At 32.8% G+C, this 21,569-nt stretch overlaps 1 protein-coding gene across 1 annotated transcript in view; it reads right to left on the bottom strand.

Moving 5' to 3' along the window:
* The window catches only part of LRRIQ1 (leucine rich repeats and IQ motif containing 1), a 198,602-nt gene that overhangs the window by 151,496 nt on the left and 25,537 nt on the right, over window positions 1–21,569 (bottom strand). Inside the window, 2 exon segments of the mRNA XM_059404457.1 lie at window positions 14,437–14,587; window positions 16,560–16,712. Of these exon segments, the coding sequence (XP_059260440.1) occupies window positions 14,437–14,587; window positions 16,560–16,712 (304 nt within the window).

Raw genomic sequence — 21,569 nt, forward strand, 5'->3', positions numbered from 1 at the left:
TGTATAAAAGGAATACATTTTTATGCTAAAGAGTTAATTTTCTTATAATGATAAATTACACATTATCTAGGAAAATACATAGAAAGATCCATAGAAGAGAGGGACTTAAATTTAAATTTAGGATGTAATTTTACATTTTTTAAGTTCTTTTCTAGGATTGATGTCCTGGTATTTTCCTGTAATGTAAAATAGCAAGTGACTTAGAAAAAAGTGACTTAGAAAAAAAGCAAATGACTTAGAAAAAAATTGTCATCTGTTATTATTCAAGGAGCGAATAGTTCTGCCCAATAAGATAGTTGACTAAGTTTAAATAACAGAATCAACTGTCTTATATATATTATATATTATACATTATCAATTCCAAGTTATTAAAAATAGAATATTTCATACAATAGTATATATTAGCTAATCCTGGATGACAGCTCGACTGCAACCTCTTGAGAGATCCTGAGACATAACCACCCAGTTAAGCCACCAAAGATTCCTGATCCAAAGAAAATACGCAAAGTGTTTGTTATTTTAGATTGCTGTTTTAGGGTACTTTGCTTCACAATATATAACTAATACAGTAAAGATTCTATTTGAAAGAAAATATGAGAAAGAAGAAAATATGTTGAAAATACTTTGGGCAATAGAAGGATATTTAAAGAAATTTAATGTAACAAGAATTCAAAGATATTAAAATAACAGATATAGGTAAACAAATGGACCAAAATAACACCATGACAGTACTAATAAATAATTTCAAAATAACATTGTATATTAACAGAGAGCTACAGCTTGGATTGCCTATAAAAAAAAGAGATCATCACACTGAGAATAAAATATGAAGAAATCCAAAAATAAAAAGACATAGATTAAATTAATTAAATAATAATAGACATGAAAGACAAACTCAACCAAAATATGGATCATCTATGATTGAAAAATAGAGCCAAAACAAAAAAGTTTTCAAATATATGAAAACCAAAATTTTCCAGAAATAAGAAATAACTTAATCTGTAGTTTGAAAGGTACATTATATTCCAAAGCAATTTTATGTGGATTTATTGACTATAAGATGTTTCTTGGTTAAGTTACTGACTAAGGACAAGGAGTATTATTCAGGTATCTTCATAGAACTCAGTTTTAAGGACAGAAAATCAAGTTAGCCTCTTACTTGCAATAGCAATACATAATACCACGTATGCAGTGAAGCAAGGTCACAAAGTACCAAGTGAAGTGTTACCTAAAAATAGAACACACAGCTTTCTTCTCATTCAAGAATGAAGGCAACTGACAGATATTCTCAAATGTGAAAGAATTCAGGGATAATAGGATCCATCTTTCTTTGAAAAATAAGATTTGAAAAGAGCTAATGAACTGGTAATCCAGATAAGCAGAGGATGAAAGGAACAGTTGTAAAAAGCACTGGCACTGGTACTAACCCATTGTCATATAGATCTAATGCCACTAAAGGATATGTACATAAAGTCATAAATCCTGATGTGAATAATAATTGTGGGAGGAAAAGGAGATTGTGAAAAGTATAAATATTCTAATTTATTTTATTTTCTTAAAAAGTTAATGTTGTCTGAAATACATGAATCAAAAGCACATGTTTTAAAAATTTACTAAGCAAGAATATAACTAGCAACTGGAAGGTGGAGATGTTAGTATAAAGGAGATCATTTTATCATCTTTAGCTTGAGAAGCCAGTCTAAAATTCTGAAGTCAAAACAGTTTCATATGCACTCGTGCTCTATTGTTTAACAATGCTTTTGAGTTTTTAAGTATGTCCCATCTTAGTAAACTGTTTGTAGAAAAATTGACTGAAAAGGAGTATTCCCAACCAGTATTCACATAGGGATGATTTTTGTTTTTGTTCATCATAAGATTATTTTACATATGTTAATATATTTCAACAAGTGCTTATTTTATAAATCATGGTACTATTTTTTTAAACATTCTTTTTTAAGATTTTATTTATTTATTTGACAGACAGCGATCATAAGTAGACAGAGAGTCCAGCAGAGAAGAGGAAACAGGCTCCCCGCTGAGCAGATAGCCCAATGTGGGACTCGATCTCAGGACCCTGGAATCACGACCTGAGTCGAAGGCAGAGGTTTTAACCCACTGAGCCATCCAGGCACCCCTAAATCATGGTACTTTTTAAAAATTCAAATTGATGTTTGACTTCAGTAGTGGTTAAAGTTATGTCTGCATCATCTCAAAAGCAGCACTAAAGTGGTAGCTGTTTATTTAATGTTAATAAAAATTACATGCCTAGAGCTTATCTTTTTATATGTACTGTAATAATGACAGATACTATTAAAGTTTATCTACTGTTTAGTTAAACTTTAGTTAACTACCTAAACTTTTTTTAATTAAACTTTACCCTAAATACACTTATTTATATAGGAAAAGTAAGCACAATGGCTGAAGAGTTACCACATTTATTTCAAGTGATTTCCTATTTTGATTACTTTGTTCTTTCATATAAATTTATCTTATATATAGAAGGACATTTTTGTTTACCATTTTATATTTGTTATTCCTCAAAGATTTTTGTATTTCTATTTAGGTGTGAGCTGTTTTTTACAGTTTTATTTTCTTAATACAGGTATATGACAAAATTTTCTGTGATTTTTTTGAAATAGACAGAGTAGCTTACATAAACACATATAAAAATATTTATATTTTCCACATTTCTACTAAAAATATCAAAATCTATTTTTGCAAAACAAGCTTTACTCGTAATTTAAAATTCATCAGAGATCCATTCTATTAGTTTCAGCCCTGTGTTTATGTCCACATGGAAATAGAAAAATAATATAGACAGAATCTCTCCTCAAATATCTCTTAGTTTATCTACTCAACTACTATTTTTTAAATTATAACATGTAAAAATGTTAACAATTTATGGTGAACTGAAAAAATTACAAAACAATATTACAGTAGAGTTCTTTTAAATGGCAGAAAACAATCTGAAAAGACAGCAACTATGCAAGAAATTTTTTTTAAATCCCATTTATAACTGCATCAAAAAATAAAATAAAATTCCAAAGAATAAATTTAATCAAGGAGGTGAAAGATCTATATATTGAAAACTATAAGACACTAATGAAAGGAATTTATGAAGACAAATAATTGGAAAGGCATTCTGTACTCATGAATTAAAAAATTAATATCATTAGAATGTCCATATCCAGAGCAATCCACAGGTCCAATGCAATCCCTTTCAAAATCCCAATGGCATTTTTCACAGAAATAGGACAAATAATTGTAATATTTATATGGAACCACAAAAGACCCTGAATAGTCAATGCAATTTCAAGAAAAAAACAAAATTGGAGGTATCACACTCCCTGATTTCAAACTATACACCAAAGGTATAGTAATCAAAACAATATGGTACTGGCATAAAAACAGACACATAGGTCAGGAAAACAGACTAAAGACCCCAGAAATAAACCAATTAGTTTATTGTCAATTAGTTTATGACAAAGAGGCCAAGAATATAAAATGGGGGAAAGAACAGTCTCTTCAATAATTAATATTGGGAAAATAGACAGCCACGTGCAAAAAATGAAGCTTGACCACTGTCTTACGACATACACAAAAATCAACTCAAAATGAATTGAAGACTTGAACATAAGACCTGAAACCATAAAGCTCAGAGAAGAAAACATAGGTGGTAAACTCCTTGACATGGGTCTTTGGATGATTTTCTAAAAATCTAACACCAAAAGAAAAAGCAACAAAAGCAAAATAAACAAGATAAAAGCTACTGCAGCAAAGGAAACCATGAACAAATTGAAAAGGCAACCTACTGAATGGGATAAAATATTTGCAAATCACATGTCTGATAAAGGTCTCATATCCAAAATTTATAAACAACTTCAACTCAATAGTGAAAATCCCATTTGATTAAAAATTGGGCAGAAGGTCTGAATAGACTTTTTTCCAAAGAAGACATACAGATGGCCAACAGGCACATGAAAAGATTCTCAACATCATTAGTCATCAGGGAAATGAAAATCAAAATCACTATGGGCTATCACTTCACATTTGTTAAAATACCTAGTCTCAAAAAGACAAGAAATTAACAAGTGTTGGCAAGAATATGGAGAGAAGAGAACCCTCTCACAACTGTTGGTGGGAATGTAATTGGTGCAGCCATTATGGAAAATAGAGGGGGGGGCCTCAAAAAATTAAAAATAGAACTACCTTATGGCCTACCATTTCCACTTTAGGATATTTAGTTAAAGAAAAAAATGCTCCTGACATGAAAATATATATTCATCCCCATGTTTATTTGTTACAGCATTATTTGCAACAGTGAAAATATGTATACAACATAAATGACCACTGATGCGGGAATGGATAAAACAACTGTGGTAATTAGATGTACAATGGAATATTATTCAGCCATAAAAGAAAAGAATGAAACCTTGCCATGTGTGCGAACATGGATGGATCTCAAGGGCATTATGCTAAGTGGAGTAAGTTAGAAAAAAACGAATGTTAGGGGCACTGGGTGGCTCAGTCATTAAGCGTCTGCCTTAGGCTCAGGTCAAGATCCCAGAGTCCTGGGATCCAGCTCCGCGTTGGGTTCCCTGCTTGGTGGAAAGCCTGCTTCTCTCTCTCCCACTCCCCCTGCTTGTGTGCCCTCTCTCGCTGTGTCTCTGTCAAATAAATAAATAAAATCTTGGGGAAAAAAAAAAAGACAAATGTTATATTATCTCTCTTATGTGGAGTTTAGAAAAACCAAAGAAACAAACCAAAACAAAACCCATATATGCAGAGAACAGATGGAAGATTATCAGAGAGAAAGGGGGTAGGAGGACAAATTGGGTAATGGGGGTCAATTGTATAATGGCAGATGATAACTAGATGTACTATGGTGATCACCCGTAGTGTATATATACAAAAATCAAATGATGTACCCCTGAAAGAAATATAATGTATCGATTTCATCTCAAAAAAGAGAAATATTTCCAAACACAAACACACCAAAAGAGGGGGGGCTTAAAAAGTGGGTGAATCTTTATGATATGATATTATAAAATAATACTATCTTAAGCCATTCCAAATACACACACATACAATAAAATGCATGACAATAATAGCATATTAATTTGGGAGTGAGTAAATAAAGTTTCTAGGACCCTAAACTACTTTCAAAAAATACTAAATAAATTTATATTTAGTAAATCAGGAAGGCATGCCATATTTATAGTAAACAAAAAGAATAGTAAAATAATATGTAACTGGTAATAGAAAGGAAAAAGGAAATAATTTAAAACCTCAACTAAACCAAAAAGAGGCAAGAAAAGAGAAAAAATAAAACAGGCAAAACAAATAGAATCAAATAGTAACATAATAGATTCAAACTGAAATATATTAATAATTGCACTTAATTAAACTTAATTCATTATTAGAGATCAAAGGCTAGAAACGAAGCTAAAATTTGTCAGGCAACCCAGATAAAACAATAACAAAAGCAACACATTTTCACATTACATAAAGAAGCCAAAAATAGAACATATAGAAATACTGTAAGTAAAAGGATAGAAAAAGATATGTTACGGGCGCCTGGGTGGCTCAGTCATTAAGTGTCTGCCTTCGGCTGGGGTCATGATCTCGGGGTCCTGGGACCGAGTCCCATATCAGGCTCCCTACTTGGCGGGATGCCTGCTTCTTCCTCTCCCACTCCCCCGGCCTGTGTTCCCTCTCCCTCTCTTGCTGTGTCTCTGTCAAGTAAATGAATAAATTCTTAAAAAAAAAAAAAAAAAAGATACGTATACACTAAAGTAGTGATTCTCAAAGTGTGGTCTAGAGACCAATCTCATACAGACACTTTTAAAGGTTCCATGGAGTCAAAACTATTTCATAATAATTCTAAGATGTTATTTGCCTTTTCACTCTCATTTGCTTAAGAGCTTATAGTGGTGTTTTCCAGAGGCTACATGAGGTGTGATATTGTAGCAAATTGAATGCAGAAGGAAATACGAAAATCCAGCTGTCTTGCGTTAAGCTAGACATTAAAGAGATTTGCAAATACGTGTAACAATAACCCTCTTCTCACTATATCTTTTAGGTAAAAACTACGTTTATTATTTATAAAACTACTACTAATGGAAAAACTTTGTTATCATAAGCTCTGAATTACTAAGTAAGAACAAATTTTTTCTCATTTTTTTTTCTATACAGTAAATACTGACAGCATAAATGAAAGGTGTTTGAGGCAGGTACTCAATAATTTTTAGGAGCATAAAAGGATCCTGAGTCCAAAGGAAACCTGGTTAGGGTAATATCAGACACAGAAGACTAAGGCAAAAAGCTTTACTACAGATGAAAAGGGACATTTAAAAGTGATAAAATAGGTCAATTCAAAAGAAATATATAACAATTTTAAATTTATATAAAACAAATAGCATGGCCTCAAAAATATATAAGCAAAAAAAAAAATGGGCTCTAAGAATAAAGATCTACAACCTACAATCATCTTGGGAGTCATGTATATAGCTTTTTTCTACCACTATGCTAATAACATGGTCAGTGGCACATGTTGATTACAGGCAGTATGGTATAATAAAAACACGAAGGCTCTAAGGCAGACAATCCATGAATTTCAGGTCTATTCCAAAACTAGCTGTATGAATATAAACACATTACCTAACTTCTCTGAGTCTTTGGTCCTTTATTTGGAGTGAGGGTGATTGGGAGGATTAAAAATAGTATTTGAACGCAGCTTGTACAACACTTTCACATATTGGCTACTAAAAATTGTTTCCTAACAATTATCCTCAATGAAAAGTAGTTAATAACTGTTGTGATCAAATAAGACTTCAAAGACAAATATTTGAGCTAAACTTTGAAGAAGAAATAGGATATTAATACACACTTTCAAAAAAGTCTATATACAATTGATTAAACAGTAATTTGATCCAGTCAATGCATTTGGCTCAAAAGGGGGAATCTAGATGGGAAGGAAGTTAGAATAAGTTGCCCTTTCCTCCTTTAATCTTACAAGTTCTTTGCTATCAAATGAAGGAAAAATAACCGAGCAAAATAGACTTAGAGCAAGCCTTACCTTAGAATACCATTACTTTCTCAACATCTCAAAGAAAATGATTCTCTCCCAGTCAACATTTCTATTTTGTCCATTCCCCATCCCAAACAAAACAAAACAGTAGCCACAAAAATATTCAAGAGCTTCTTGCAAATTATGTAAATATAACAAATATAAGGTATCACTTAAATATTGAGCCCACTGCTTCAATATATTCTTTATTAACTCTTTAAAAGTTTCCTACATCCCACAAAATAGAACTGAAGCCAAGTGTGTTTATCCCTCAAAGGGCCCTTGCCCATGGCAAAATTAGCATTTGGCTATACTTGCTACAAATATCTATTTCAAAGAATTCCTCCCACAGAAATGAGCCAATGGTCTAATAAAACATTCCTGTCACAGTGGGGGGAAAACCTCTCCTGAAAGGAACAGCAAAACTAAAAATGTTAAATTAGGCTGGAGGTTTTCACTAAATAAGTGTTTGGGAAAGGTCTACCTCCTTTAGCTACTCAATGATTGCTATGTTTGACAGTTACATACAAATATGCTAAGCTGCTCTTAAGATTTTTAATTTCAATGCAAAAGTTCCTCAGAATCATACATGTCGTGTGGAAACAGGAATGGCGAAACAGGAATCAGAAAACTTGGATTCTAGCCCCACCTTTCTGGTAGGAAAATTATGTGAGTCTGTTTTTTCATCTGTAAACTTAAGAAGCCTAAATTGGCAGATCTGTAAAATCCCTTTCAGCTTTGTACTGGGCATTGTTGCATTTCAAAACTGAAGAGTAAGCTAGCACCATCTAGTGGAATACAAGAAATTCACTAAGTATACAGCCGTGAAAAGCATTGCTACAAGAAAATATCCAGAGCTTTATTTTATTTTACTTCATTATTTTTTTTCTACTGTTCCAAAGACAACATTGGGTAACAAGAATTAATCCAAGAAGATTTCCCCTATGAGTCAAAACAGTAATTAACCTTATGTGGAAAAGTTGCATTATTTCAGTATCTTTCATACATTTATTAGTGTCACTTTTCCAGAAAATGGTATTATCTGAAAATAAAGCATCGAGGGAAAAAAGTCTCCTAATCCTTCTACCTATTTATAATAGTTTCTAGGAATGTATCACCTGAAATTTATAAATTAACAAATTAATTGCTGGCATTAAAGAAACATGTTTTTCCAGATAAAAGTTTTCTTCACGTAGCAGAGATAGAAGCTTCATGAATGAGAAGATAAAAAATAATTATTTGTTCTTGGGGCACCTGGGTGGCTCAGTGGGTTAAAGCCTCTCTGCTCGACGGGGAGCCTGCTTCCTCCTCTCTCTCTGCCTATCTCTTTTGCCTACTAGTAATCTCTGTCTGTCAAATAAATAAATAAATAAATCTTTTAAAAAAATAATAATTATTTGTTCTTACACATTAATCATACTGATTTTTGTTTTTACTCAATAGTCAATAAATGAAATATAGCAATTTATTCCGATTCTCTTTTCTTTATATAAATATCATTAGATAATCTTGGTGAAAGTCAGGATACTCATTTGTTTATTGCTGCATCCTCAGCAATATTCTAGTACTGTGTTCTAGTGACTGGAAAAGTGCTTATACATAGTAGGTACTCAATAAATTTGTTCATTATCAAATTTATTAATCAATAAACCTTAAAATTTTTACTTATTTCAGCATAAAGAGTTTTAATATGCTCTAATAAAATAGTAATAATCTTAAATGTTAAATGCATATTTATTGCAGAGGCAGTGGAATGAGGCAATTAAAAAATAAGATACTAGGAATAGACTTGAGTTTCAAATCCTGACTCTATCATTTACTAACTATATGATCTTAGATAATTTATTTAACTTCTCTGTGCCTCAATTATTACCTGGGGTGTGGGAGAAGCATTTAATAGTAACTAACTCATTGCAGTTATATGAAAAGAAAATGAATTAAATGTATAAAGCACATAAATATATGGTGGTTAAAAAAGTAATCTATTACTATATTTATCATGTTAAGTTGTATTTTTTCTATAAATAAGATTCATAAAACAATTTCATCATATGGCATGAATTTTTTCAAATTAATTCACTTTCATGTTTCTCTTAGAAAGTCGATAAAATCCAACATAAAAACAGGAAAAAAAAAAACAAAAAAACTAGATTATAAGTTATAAATCACCTATTTTTCATTTGTTTTGGCTATTTGTTAAAAAACTAAGTCAAAAAATACTATCTCAAAATATGAAAAACTTCTCACAGATATTCAACATCCATTCAAGGTATGTTTTTCCATATTATTTTGGAAAACAAAATGTCTTACCAATTTTACCTGAAATTTACTTATAGGAAATTTCAGGCAAAAAAAAGCATGAAATATCATAATGATACCATAATCTTGAAATTTAAACTGCAAATCACCCAAATTAAATTGAGTTACAAAAGACAGTACAGGAAAAAAAACATTCCAGAGGAAAAAAATAAATAAAACATTTTAGATTAATAAAAAGTATGAAGAAATCTGTTGTCTTATTAAAATAGATCATCAACTAAAGTGAGCTTAATAAATTAAAATTAAGCAAATATTTTGACATTCAAAATATGTAATAACTCCAGATCAAATAAAAATATTCTATAATCAAAAACATGCTATGCAATTAGAACCAATTATAGAAAATAATATTAAAATGTTATACGGTAGTCTTTAAATTAGCCAGAGCACACAATACGCTTGAACATTAAATCAAACATACTTAATTTTTGTTAAATTAAAGATACATAATTAACTTTACATAAATTTCAATTTATAGAATTATATTTTAAGTCATTACTTTTAAAAAAGTATATTTTACATTGCATTTCTATTTCTGTAATTAGGCAGTTTCATTAGAACAGAAAACATTTAGCATAAATAATTTCAAATGAATTGCCTTAAACAAACTGACAGTTCCTATTCTCATTCACTTAAATGCAATGAAATTCAAATAAAAATGTGTATTCATTAATACACAATTCATTAATATCTTTCTAATAAAAAGAGTAATTAAAATTAATCTTACATATTAAGTACTGCAATAATTACAGCCTAATAAGAATTAGGAACAAATTAAACTTGAAACTACAAATGCAGAATACATGGTGTTGCTTCCAATTTTATTTCACCTCCTTAAGAAATATTATAGCATGGAATAGTAACCTATTAACTTATAAACACAAATCTATCTTTGTGTCCCTTCATAAGAGTTCTTAGCATCAATACATCATTGAAAGACAAAATCTATGCTTTTCCCTTAGCTCAACCAGAATCTCTGTAAGCAGTTCCTGAAGATGAAAAACAGACTCCAAACAGTCCTCAGAAAATCTACTTTTTCATGTATACTCTTCTCACACTCAATAAATACAGTGTTTTCATTGTACCCAACAGACAGCAAAGATGTCTTTTACCTTGTTTGCTCTGTACTACACAAAGATATCTCAAGTACATCAATTAATACTATGGCAGTTTCCACATAAATCTTGCAGATATCCTATCCCAGGAAATCCACTGGTTACAAGAAATCCCATACAGCCCTGCTGGCAATGAAAATGAAGTGAATGGGAGTCAAAGCATTTCTTCTCACAAACAGCCTTTTTCTTTTTTTTAAGCTTGCTTCAGTGTGTGCCAATATAGCAACATACATTATCAATGCACTTGTCTTCATTCCAACAACAACAAAATTATTTCTGTCTTTTAAACTGAAATTTTAAAATTAAAAAATTGTATCAGAAGTATCACTATTTCCATAGAGGAGAAAATATGAGTAGACCCAAAGCAAGCAGCACAGACACACTGGCAAATAAACACATGGAGGAGTATTATACATTTTATTTTCAAAAGTGTGCCTTGAAATGTCTGTAAAGGTTTGCTTTGTGAAAACAACTGTATTTTTTCCCATATCAAAAAAAAAAAAAAAAAATCAGAGATGACGGTGACTGCCTTGATCCAACTTTCTCCATACATCCTCTAGAAATTCATAAAAAACAAGTAAATAAAAATATCCCAATCTATCTTTCCAGTGTAAATGGGAGATGAAGAAATTACAAACTGAATTTTTTCTAAGTGGGGTAGTAAGTATCTGTAACCAACACAATCCAGGCTAAATCTACACTGCTACAGAGGGAATACTATGGAAACTGGCCAGATGTGTAAGAAAGGGGATGCTCCAGTGGTGGAAGAACCCATGTATTATCAACAAGGCCTCCTTCCAGAAACGGAGCATCATCCCAAGTGGAATAACAGTACTAACACTAAGGATGTAAGTTGAATTTCAAGTGTAAATGGCCATGCTCTAACAAAAACGTTTAAAACTGGAGCAAAAAATAAAACCCAAATCTATGCTGTGTATAAGTACACGCCCAAAACAAAGTGTCTCTAAAGTTTTGTGGGGTTTTTTAATGACCAAGTAGACAAATACAAATAAAAAGAAAATGTCAGGTAAGGTAGAATTTAGTCTCAAAACATTAAAGAGACAAAGAAGGAAACATAAATATCAAGACTAAAATTCATAATAAAGATAACACAGTTAGGAATATCTACAAAACAGCATGGAGTAACACTCAAAAAATGGAAACCAAAGGATATACAAAAAGAAATACGCTAATTAATAATAAATATATTTACACTAGCTCAACTCAGACTATAGTGGGTCAAGTAGATATAGAAGATCTAAAACAAATGATCAGCAAGCTAGATAATAAAGATAAAATATAAACTCTATATTCCAATTAGAAACACAATGACCTCTTTTCACGTGCACATGAAACATTCCTGAAAATTGACCACATATTAGAGAATCAAACTAAGTTCCAAAATGGAACAAAGATAGTTCTCTCACTATATATAAGGCAATAAAACTAAATAGAATAACAGCAACAACACAAAATGGTTTTACCATATAGAAATTTTAAATCTTAGCTAAAAGGCAAAATATGTCATAAAATTGTAGAACTGATTAAAACAGAGAAGTTACAGACCAAGCAGTGCTCACAGAAAAGATTATAGACTGAAGTATTTATGTTAACAAGAGTGAAAAGAATAAAAATAAAAAAGAATTAATTATTTAACTCAGAAATAGAAGGAATAAAATAATAGAAGAAAGGTGGAAGGAACTGATATTAATGTGTATTAGTGGTAGGAGTGCAAAATTGTATAACCCATAAAGTGTGGATGGCACTATTTTCCTAAATTACAGATGTCCTTTGCACCAGCAATATACATCGCAGAAAATTTATCAAGATATAACTGGTAAAGTATAAAATGATATAAGTATCAGATTAGTTATTATGGCAAATGTGGAAGACTGGAAACCATCAGTGTCAATCAAACAGAAACCAATGGAATAAAACCTAATCAATCTACAAAATTGAAGACTATGAAACCATGGAAAAAGAATGCTCTGAACTCTGTAACACATTGGTAAGTGAAAGCAAGATAAAGAACAGTACTTAAAATATTCTATATTTTAATCCTAGAATTAGGATTAATATATACACATATATCTCTTGGATATATATGTGTATATATGCATATTTAAATTACATACATACACATATTAAATGCATACAGATGTTATATGTGCTTATGTACAAAAACATCTATACATAAAAATATATTGGAGAACAGAGTAAAAAGGACAGGGATAAAAGATCAATCTCTTTGAGTATGCCTTTTTAAATGTAGTTTGGCTTTAAAACATATATTTGGGGACACCTAGGTAGCTCAGTTGGTTAAACGGCTGCCTTCAGCTCAGGTCATGATCCTGGGGTCCTGGGATCGAGTCCCACATCGGGCTCCTTGCTCGGCGGGGAGCCTTCTTCTCCCTCTGCCTCTGCCTGCCTCTCTGTCTGCCTGTGCTCGCTCACTCTCTCTCCCTCTATCTCTGGCAAATAAATAAATAAAATCTTTAAAAAAATTAAAAAACATGTATTTGTTTTATACATCAAACATAAAATTAAATCAAATGAGAAAAGTGAACTTATTCCTGCTACCCCATCTACTCCCATCCCAGTCCCTGAAATTTCAGTCCAGACAGTATTTCCTAATGATTTTAGGATGAGGAGGTGGAAAAGATAGTACCTTTTAGGTGTCCAAAATTTAAGTTATTAGTATTGTACCATAAAAAATGTTTATCTAGTTTCTGACTTTTTAGCAATCCTTCATTATTCATTAACCATTATTTAAGCCCCTATCAATTCCCTTCAGAATCTCACAAGTTTAAATTAAAATAAATAAATAAATAAATAAATAAAACAGAATTTTAAGGCAGGTAGTAAAAAATACAATGATATTTTTATTTCAGAATTATCACACTGCTAACAGTATAGAATTAAGTTCTTCCTTTCAGTAGAAAGAAGAGGGAAGTTGGGTAGAAAAAAGTGAAAGCATGAACAGAATACTTTCACAAAATTTGACGTGAAGGGTAAGAGAGATGAGGCAATGGTAGAAATAAGTGGCAAAAGGAACTGTTTGACAAATGACAGATGATGAAAGATACAGTATCAGAGGACACTGACAATTATATTTATAAACAATAGAAGGACTGGCCTTAAGAAGGCATTCTCATTGCTGAACTGTATGGACTATAAAGTATGAGGGTGGAAACAAATAGATAAATAGGGATACAGATATACAGCTGGAGAGATGAAAAAGATTAGGGAGATTCAAACCGATGGATTTCTTTCATGTGATGGTTGTCTTACCTAAAAAAAGGCAAGGTTAGGACAAGTGGTGTGGAAAGCAAGGAAGGGAGTAATGACAGGGATTTTTAGGGAACAGTTATGGCAGTTGCTAAGTGCAGAAAGCATAGAATCCATAAAAATAGGATGGTACTGATCCAGGGTATCATATTCTCCAGTAGAGCTCAGATCACCACTAGTTAGAAAAAAAGGAAGGGGCGCCTGGGTGGCTCAGTGGATTAAAGCCTCTGCCTTCGGCTCAGGTCATGATCCCAGGGTCCTAGGATTGAGCCCCCCCATTGGGTTCTCTGCTCCGCAGGGAGCCTACTCCTCCCCTCTCTTTCTCTGCCTGCCTCTCTGCCTACTTGTGATCTGTCAAATAAATAAATAAAGGAATATGTAAGTGAATATACTAATTTAAGGAGCCACTGATAACTAGCCATTTGCCACTGGTGGGAGCATATTTCCTTTATATATTAAAAATAGTCTTATTATTTGGATAAAAGATTAAGTGTGGCATAAATAAAATGAAAAAAATTAGTAATGGTGGCCTATTCTTTTTTTTTTTTAAGATTTTATGGTGGCCTATTCTTGAAAAGTAATAAATGAAACAATATGTAATCATGAGAAATAAATGTCAATAAATTCAAATTCCCTTGTTCTTACCAATTCGAGTGATTTTATTATGGGAGAGTTCAAGATTCTGGATATTAGTGCAGCCATCCAAACCATGAAAAGAAGTCAGTTGATTTTTATTAAGAAGAACAACACAGAGATTGTCCAAATTTTCACAATTGATAGTCTCAATATGATTTTCCTAAAACAAAGAAAAATGTAATTAATTTTAGTTCAATGGCTTATTAGTGGAACATTTAAAGCTTACAAAAAGAGGAAGAATGAGATATGATCTCCAAGTAAATAACTGAATCTCTGACTTTTATGATAAACATACAGAATTTTATATTATCTAGATGAAAATATTAAGTGACCTAATAAATAATTAACTGATTTTATATTTATTAATCTTTGAAAATACAGAGAATCATAGTAAAATATTTCAAGCAATCTAAACGAACAAAAATGAACACTAGGTCATGGTTCCTTTAAAACTGTTAAAGAAACCAAACATTGAAAAAGTTGATATCTCCCTACTTCCCCCTTCTCAGTCCCTTTTGCTCCCTTTCTCTCCAAAGAACACCAATATTGTGTTAGATATGTATCTCATGTACAGGTTTATACTTTTACTACACATACATATCTCTGCAATATATAATGTTGGTTTCAGTGTCAAGATCATGTGTCTAGGATGTAACAACAATTTTACTTTTTAAGACCTAAGAAAAATAAATGGGCTTTTAAGAATCTTAAGAGTGTAATCCCACAGCTTCCCTTTCAAATATATTTATAAGCATAGCCTTTGTCTAATGGAGGAAACTTAATAAGAAGCATAAGAAATCCACAAAGTTTTCAAAGAAAATCACATTGGTGTAAGCACTGTGTGAAGTGAGAAGAATATGCCAAATGAAAAGAAGCTTCTAGCCTACCACCCACACCCCTTCTTCTATGGGAAAGAAACAGGCTCAGGAAACTTCTCAGCTGTGACTAGCACGTCTTGTGGAAAAAGAAGTATGCCTTGAGAAGGTCAAAACCCCAGTGGGCAGAACCAGGGGTCATAGAAAACCATTTTCATTGAGCAGAACCAAGTCCTTATTAAGGAAATGAGGATATGTGCTCAGCTATGGAATAGGGGAACATATGGGCTTCTTGTTTTCTTTCATTTTGAATGGAATAGCTATTGTAATTAATCAAACCTATCTCACCACTGTATGTGAGTGTGGGAAGGGGGGACGGGGAGAAGAGAAGATACTTTTCAGTGTATCTCACAGATCTCTGAGTTGAAAGAGGTCTACCTGGGCAAATCACTTCCACCTGGATCTGATATAGATGAGAAAATTTTGTGCTTCAAGTCTAAGTCTGAGGCCACAAAATTGATGACATTTAGGGGTCTCTTGGACATGAGTGTATTTTGAATGTGGGACGGACGTGACTCCTTAGGATCAAGGGTAGACTGTGGTAGACTGTTACTTTGCCCCAATGAACTTCACATCCCAACATTCACAAATCCACCCAGCTCCCATCCCATACAGATTTAGGTTTGGCCAATAGAACATTAGCTAGTGTAATGCCAGCAGATGCCTGAAAAACACCTGCATATTGGAGCTTGTCTTTTTTGGAATGCTCAGTCTTGCGATTGGGCCACTCTATAGAAAAGCCCCAAAATGAAAGAGACAGAAACACAGATACACAGAGAAAGAGAGAAGAAAAGAAAGAGAAATTGAAATTCTAACCTCCCAAGACACCAGACAAGGCATTTTGGACATTTCCAGCCCCCACTCCAAATTACATAAATGACCCAGGCAACAAGACAAAAATCAGAAGAAATACCCAGACAAGCCTGGCCTCAATTCATGGCTGGCCCACAGAACCATGAGTAAATAAAATGGTTGTTGTGATAATTTACTATAATAAAATAGAAAATGGATTTATGTTTATATTTCAGCAATGACAATTTTGAAGAAATAGTTACTATATAAACAATAACCGATAACTTAGGTTCTAAAGATGTCAAGGATCAAACAAAAAGTAATAAAAACAGTAACTATATCATCTGCAAATAGAGATAAGTGATTTTCAGGCCATACTTCCTAATCTTCTTTCCTCAACGGTTCTCACAAATTTTGTTTTCGATTTTATTATAGGATAAATAATGAGGAGAACAGAGGACATACCTGTGCATCAATGTGCTTCAGTTTTTTGCAGTTACTCAGGCTGTGCAAAGAAATTAATCCACAGCGTCGAAGAGACAAAAACTGAAGATTTGGACACTCTGCTAGTGTGGAGAGACTACAACCTGGCAAATCTTGAAATGTAACTGTTGTAACCTAGAGAATTCAAGAAAATTGGATTACATAACCTCATCTAACAATAATGAATATAAACTATATCAGCCCTGCAAAATTCCTTTTTAAAAATTCATTAAGGGATGCCTGGGTGGCTCGGTTGGTTAAGCGTCTGCCTTTGACTCAGTTCATGATCCCAGCATTGTGGGATCAAGTCCCACATCAGTTTCCTTGCTCAGGTTGCAGCCTGCTTCTCCCTCTCCCTTTGCCTGCCACTCTACCTTGTGGAGTGCTCTCTCTCTGTGTCAAATAAATAAATATTTATTTTAAAAAGTCATCAAAAAAAAAACTAATGATATATATCAAAATTGCATTTGTTAACAATTCACTTTCAATTAAGCTATCTGGTTCTCCTTTATTCCTCACATAGAAAGGCAAAATAATGCAATCATCCATGACCAACTCAAGTTCAAAAGTCATATGCATAGAAGCAATGATAAAATCATCTATTAGCTCATTCGCTGATATTTCACCAAATTCACTTTCTGTGTGAATTATTTTGGCACTATTTTCAAGATTGTACTACACAAATGTGTACTACACAAATGCTTATTGTACCAAACAAATGCTTGATACTATCAAACACAGGATACTGTGTTTGACAGTATCCTAGGGATACCTGGGTAGAAATAGTAACAGGAGCCACACTATGTCAGGGGATAGATTCTGTGTCCAACCTGCCATGATTCAATTAAAATGACTCAACTACCTTCCAAAAACAAAGAAAGTCTGAGAAATTATAGGACCTGTAATAAATAGCACCACGCAATAATAATTAAACCATGTAATAAAAATAGCTTTCTATTACAAGTTCACTGGTATGAATCATTCCTTACTGGCACGAATCATTCCTTACTGTTGAATAATGTAATATACTCAGAGCAGATAGTATCTCTGATGTAACATAGCATGAATGGCATTTTTTCTGGTATTTTCAAACATTTTGAAGACCATATTATGAAATTTCTTATTACTGAAATATCACTGTGGACTCAGTAATTCACAAAGGTTTTTCTTAAAGAATTTTTCTGTCATTTGGTTTTAGTCTTTTTAACTAAAGAAAATTCAGTATCAAAGAATGTACTCAACTTTATGGTATATATACCAAGAACTACACTTATAGTGGCACAGGAATATGTCAGATAATGGAAATATTTCCGTATTTCTGAAAAGCACTCTTCTTATTAAACTCAAGAGCTCTCACATAAAGAAAATGGCAGAGAAATAAGTATAGCATGTTGGTTCTTCACTATAATTAAGTACATGAATAGAATTAACTATATATGTTAAATTTTTTATAGTAAGAATTATTTCATATTGTCATATCAAAAATCCTAAGGCCAGGTTTCTCATGTACTGAAAAAACAACTTTAACATTATTAGCTTTATAGGAAGAGTCTAGTATATATCATACTGAATCAGAAATTTTAAAAATGTACTATTGTAATTTAAAGCATTATTGCTTCAGAAAAAGCTAGAAGAGTCTTAAGAACAGTAACCCCTCTTCATTCGGAACATTTCCTGTGCATTAAATTAAACTAAAAGTTTTAAATTTACGTATTTATGTAAGTGAATGGGAAGACCATATGTTCGTGGAGATAGAAAGAAGGGATTAAGTCCACTCCTTGCTTTGAATAGCTAAAGTTACAAACAATATTTTTCAAACTTCAGGTGAATAAGTTTCTCATTTCATAATTATTTCAGGAATATCTCAGTTACTCATAGTCTAAAATGACTTTTGAAACAAATTTATATTTTATGGTTTTTTCAGAAAGAAAAATATTCATCCATTTGTGGTGGGGGGGGGAACAACCCTGCTGTGTATTACCCATTTTATTTGTCCACAAAGAGAACTTACAAATTCTGTAACTGGGAAGCTAGCTGTATACCAACAAGTAAACACACAATTTAGAACTAAGCATTTAAAAACCAAAAACTCCACAACTGTAATTTTATAGTAACAAATGGTTCTCTACCTTCTTATTTATATTATTCTGCCTGACATAATCATACACTGCTTAAAATCACCTATGGAAATGGTTAGATTCCAGTTTTTATGGTGGTAATTTCTCTAGTTAGTTTAATTACAGGAGTGACAACTGTTGCAGAGTCCTTATTAATGGTATCTACTTTTGAATATAAGGTATTTCATAATATTTCCTCCTCCCTTTTATGGAAGATTTTTAAAATTTCCTTATGATATAGTAATTTTTTAAAGATTTTATTTATTTGACAGACAGAGATCACAAGTAGGCAGAGAGGCAGGCAGAGAAAGGAAGGGAAGCAGGCTCCCTGCTGAGCAGAGAGCCCAATGCGGGGCTTCATCCCAGGACCCTGAGATCATGACCTGAGCCGAAGGCAGAGGCTTTAACCCACTGAGCCACCCAGGCACCCCAACGATAATAATCTATTCTATCTTAGGTTTTTCCAAACATATGAGATATCAAAATAAATTTTTATATTAATTATTTGTTGATATATGCATGGCAATAATCATATAAATAATGGCTTTATGCTCCAAACAGTAAGGTCAATATAGAATTAGTACTTACAGGTGTTCATCACTGCATGGTCTATTGAAAAAGAGCAACTGGAGCATAGTGGATATTCACTAAATGTTTCAGAAATAAATGAATAATAAACTGCCCTATGGCAAAACTAAAATACAGCATTCATAGTTTCTTTCCTTAATAAAGGGTAATATAAAGATATTTCAAAAACTAGTATTTTCAGGTTCTCATAACTTAAACTATTCTACCTACAGAACTTATGACTCATTCATTTTATCTTAATAAAAGATAATAAATCAATTTATTACTTAATCACCCATATTTCCTTAAATCCTTAACAGATCGTGGTCCATAAAATGACCAAAAATAGCTATTTAATTTTAGAGATTTCACTTTCAATTATTCTTGAGTTCGATGCAAGGAGTGCCAGTCATTTATGGTAGACTATAATACAAAAATAGTGAAAGCAATAACTCTTGGTTTTTCTTTTTGCAGAACATCTGTTCAGAGATAAAATTTTAAATCGCTTCAATCTAAAGAAATAACATTTAAAAAATCAGCTGCAAGAGACTAAATCTGAGGTATGATAACCGGATTAAATGAAGCAGAATCTAACTTCTAGTAGCTCATGTACCAATACAACACCAGTTTATTAGAATTTGCCTTGTATAAAATGTGAGACATTCAGATCTAAAAGCTAGTAACAGCTAAAATGTTATTCTTCATGTCATGCTATAAATAGCCATATAAAAATATCCCTTAAATTCAGCACCCTCTCTTTATGATTACTTAAATCAAGTAATCATTAGTAGCTAGACACCAAAAATAAAAGAAAAATAAATTAGAACACTAAAACTAGAAAACAATATGTATATTAGTTGTGTATAATCTCTGCTTGAGATCCAAGTTTGATAATGACTATTACATATACTAGGAGCCCTAGACTATATTCTTCGTATACGTTATTTTATTTATTTATTTTTTAAAGATTTTATTTATTTATTTGTCAGAGAGAGAGAGAGAGCACAAGCAGGCAGAGCACCAGGCAGAAGCAGAGAGAGAAGCAGGCTCCCCTCTGAGCAAGGAGCCCGATGCGGGACTTGATCCCAAGACACTGGGATCTTGACCTGAGCCGAAGGCAGTGGCTTAACCCACTGAGCCACCCAGGCATCCCCATATTATGTTATTTTAAAATTCAACAATCCTATCCAATAGATATTGCTTTTCCCAGTTTATAGAAGACAAAACAGAGGCTCAAAAAGGTCAAGCACCTTGCCCAACGTGACACAACCAATAAATGGCAGAAATAAAATCAGGACATTGATCTTACTTGACAGAGGGCTTATTAGTACTTTATTGAATTATACTCAAATAATGTTTACATTAATTCCCTTTTTAATTAATATACTCTACCTAAATTGTGAAGCTAGCAGTAATAAGATTAAGATTCAGTCAGATTATTTATTCATCCCCTTGTCCATCTTCCCACTTAACCACCCCAGTCAAGTAACGAAAACCACTATTGTCTAACAAATTGTAAAGAAACATAGACAAGAGTCTGAATTTCATGTGCTGAAAGCTGAAAGTGAGAAATTAATATAAGCAAAATAAATTCATCACTGGGTGAAATTCTAGAAGAGTAAACTTTTCTAAAAGTCTTCTCTAGAAGGACCTTCCAAAGATGGCAATGGGTGATCAAGGTATGGATAAAGATGTGAAGCCTTAGCAAATCAAAGTAAGAGATTTATGGATCAGGAACAGTAGTGAATAAAGACACCAGTATAAACCCATCTCCCAGGGTCATTACAAAATGGCATTTTATAACACTTCTGTATTTACAGACATATACATAAATACTTTTCCACTTTATACTGTACACTTGATGCCTCAAAGAAAAATGAAATGTTCAAAATAATTGCTTGAGCAGTAGTCAGAGGATTACAGTGCCTTTTACAACATTTCTAATCATATTAATCCATGGGCCAGCACCAACAGAATCATCCAGGAGCACTGCAAGTACCCAGGTACCTGGGTGGCTCAGTCAGTTAAGCCTCTGCCTTTGGCTTAAGTCATGATTTCAGGGTCCTGGGATGGAGCCCCACATCGAGCCCCCCAGGGGGTTCCGTGCTCAGTGGGGAGTCTGCTTCTCCCTCTCCCCCTGTCGCTCTCTTTCTCAAATAAATAAAATCTTTTTTTTAAAAAAGTGGAGAACAGGGTGCCTGGGTGGCTCAGTGGGTTAAGCCGCTGCCTTCGGCTCAGGTCATGATCTCAGGGTCCTGGGATCGAGTCCCGCATCGGGCTCTCTGCTCAGCAGGGAGCCTGCTTCCCA

This window comes from Mustela nigripes, chromosome 6, assembly GCF_022355385.1.
Source record: "Mustela nigripes isolate SB6536 chromosome 6, MUSNIG.SB6536, whole genome shotgun sequence".
Lineage (NCBI taxonomy): Eukaryota > Metazoa > Chordata > Mammalia > Carnivora > Mustelidae > Mustela > Mustela nigripes.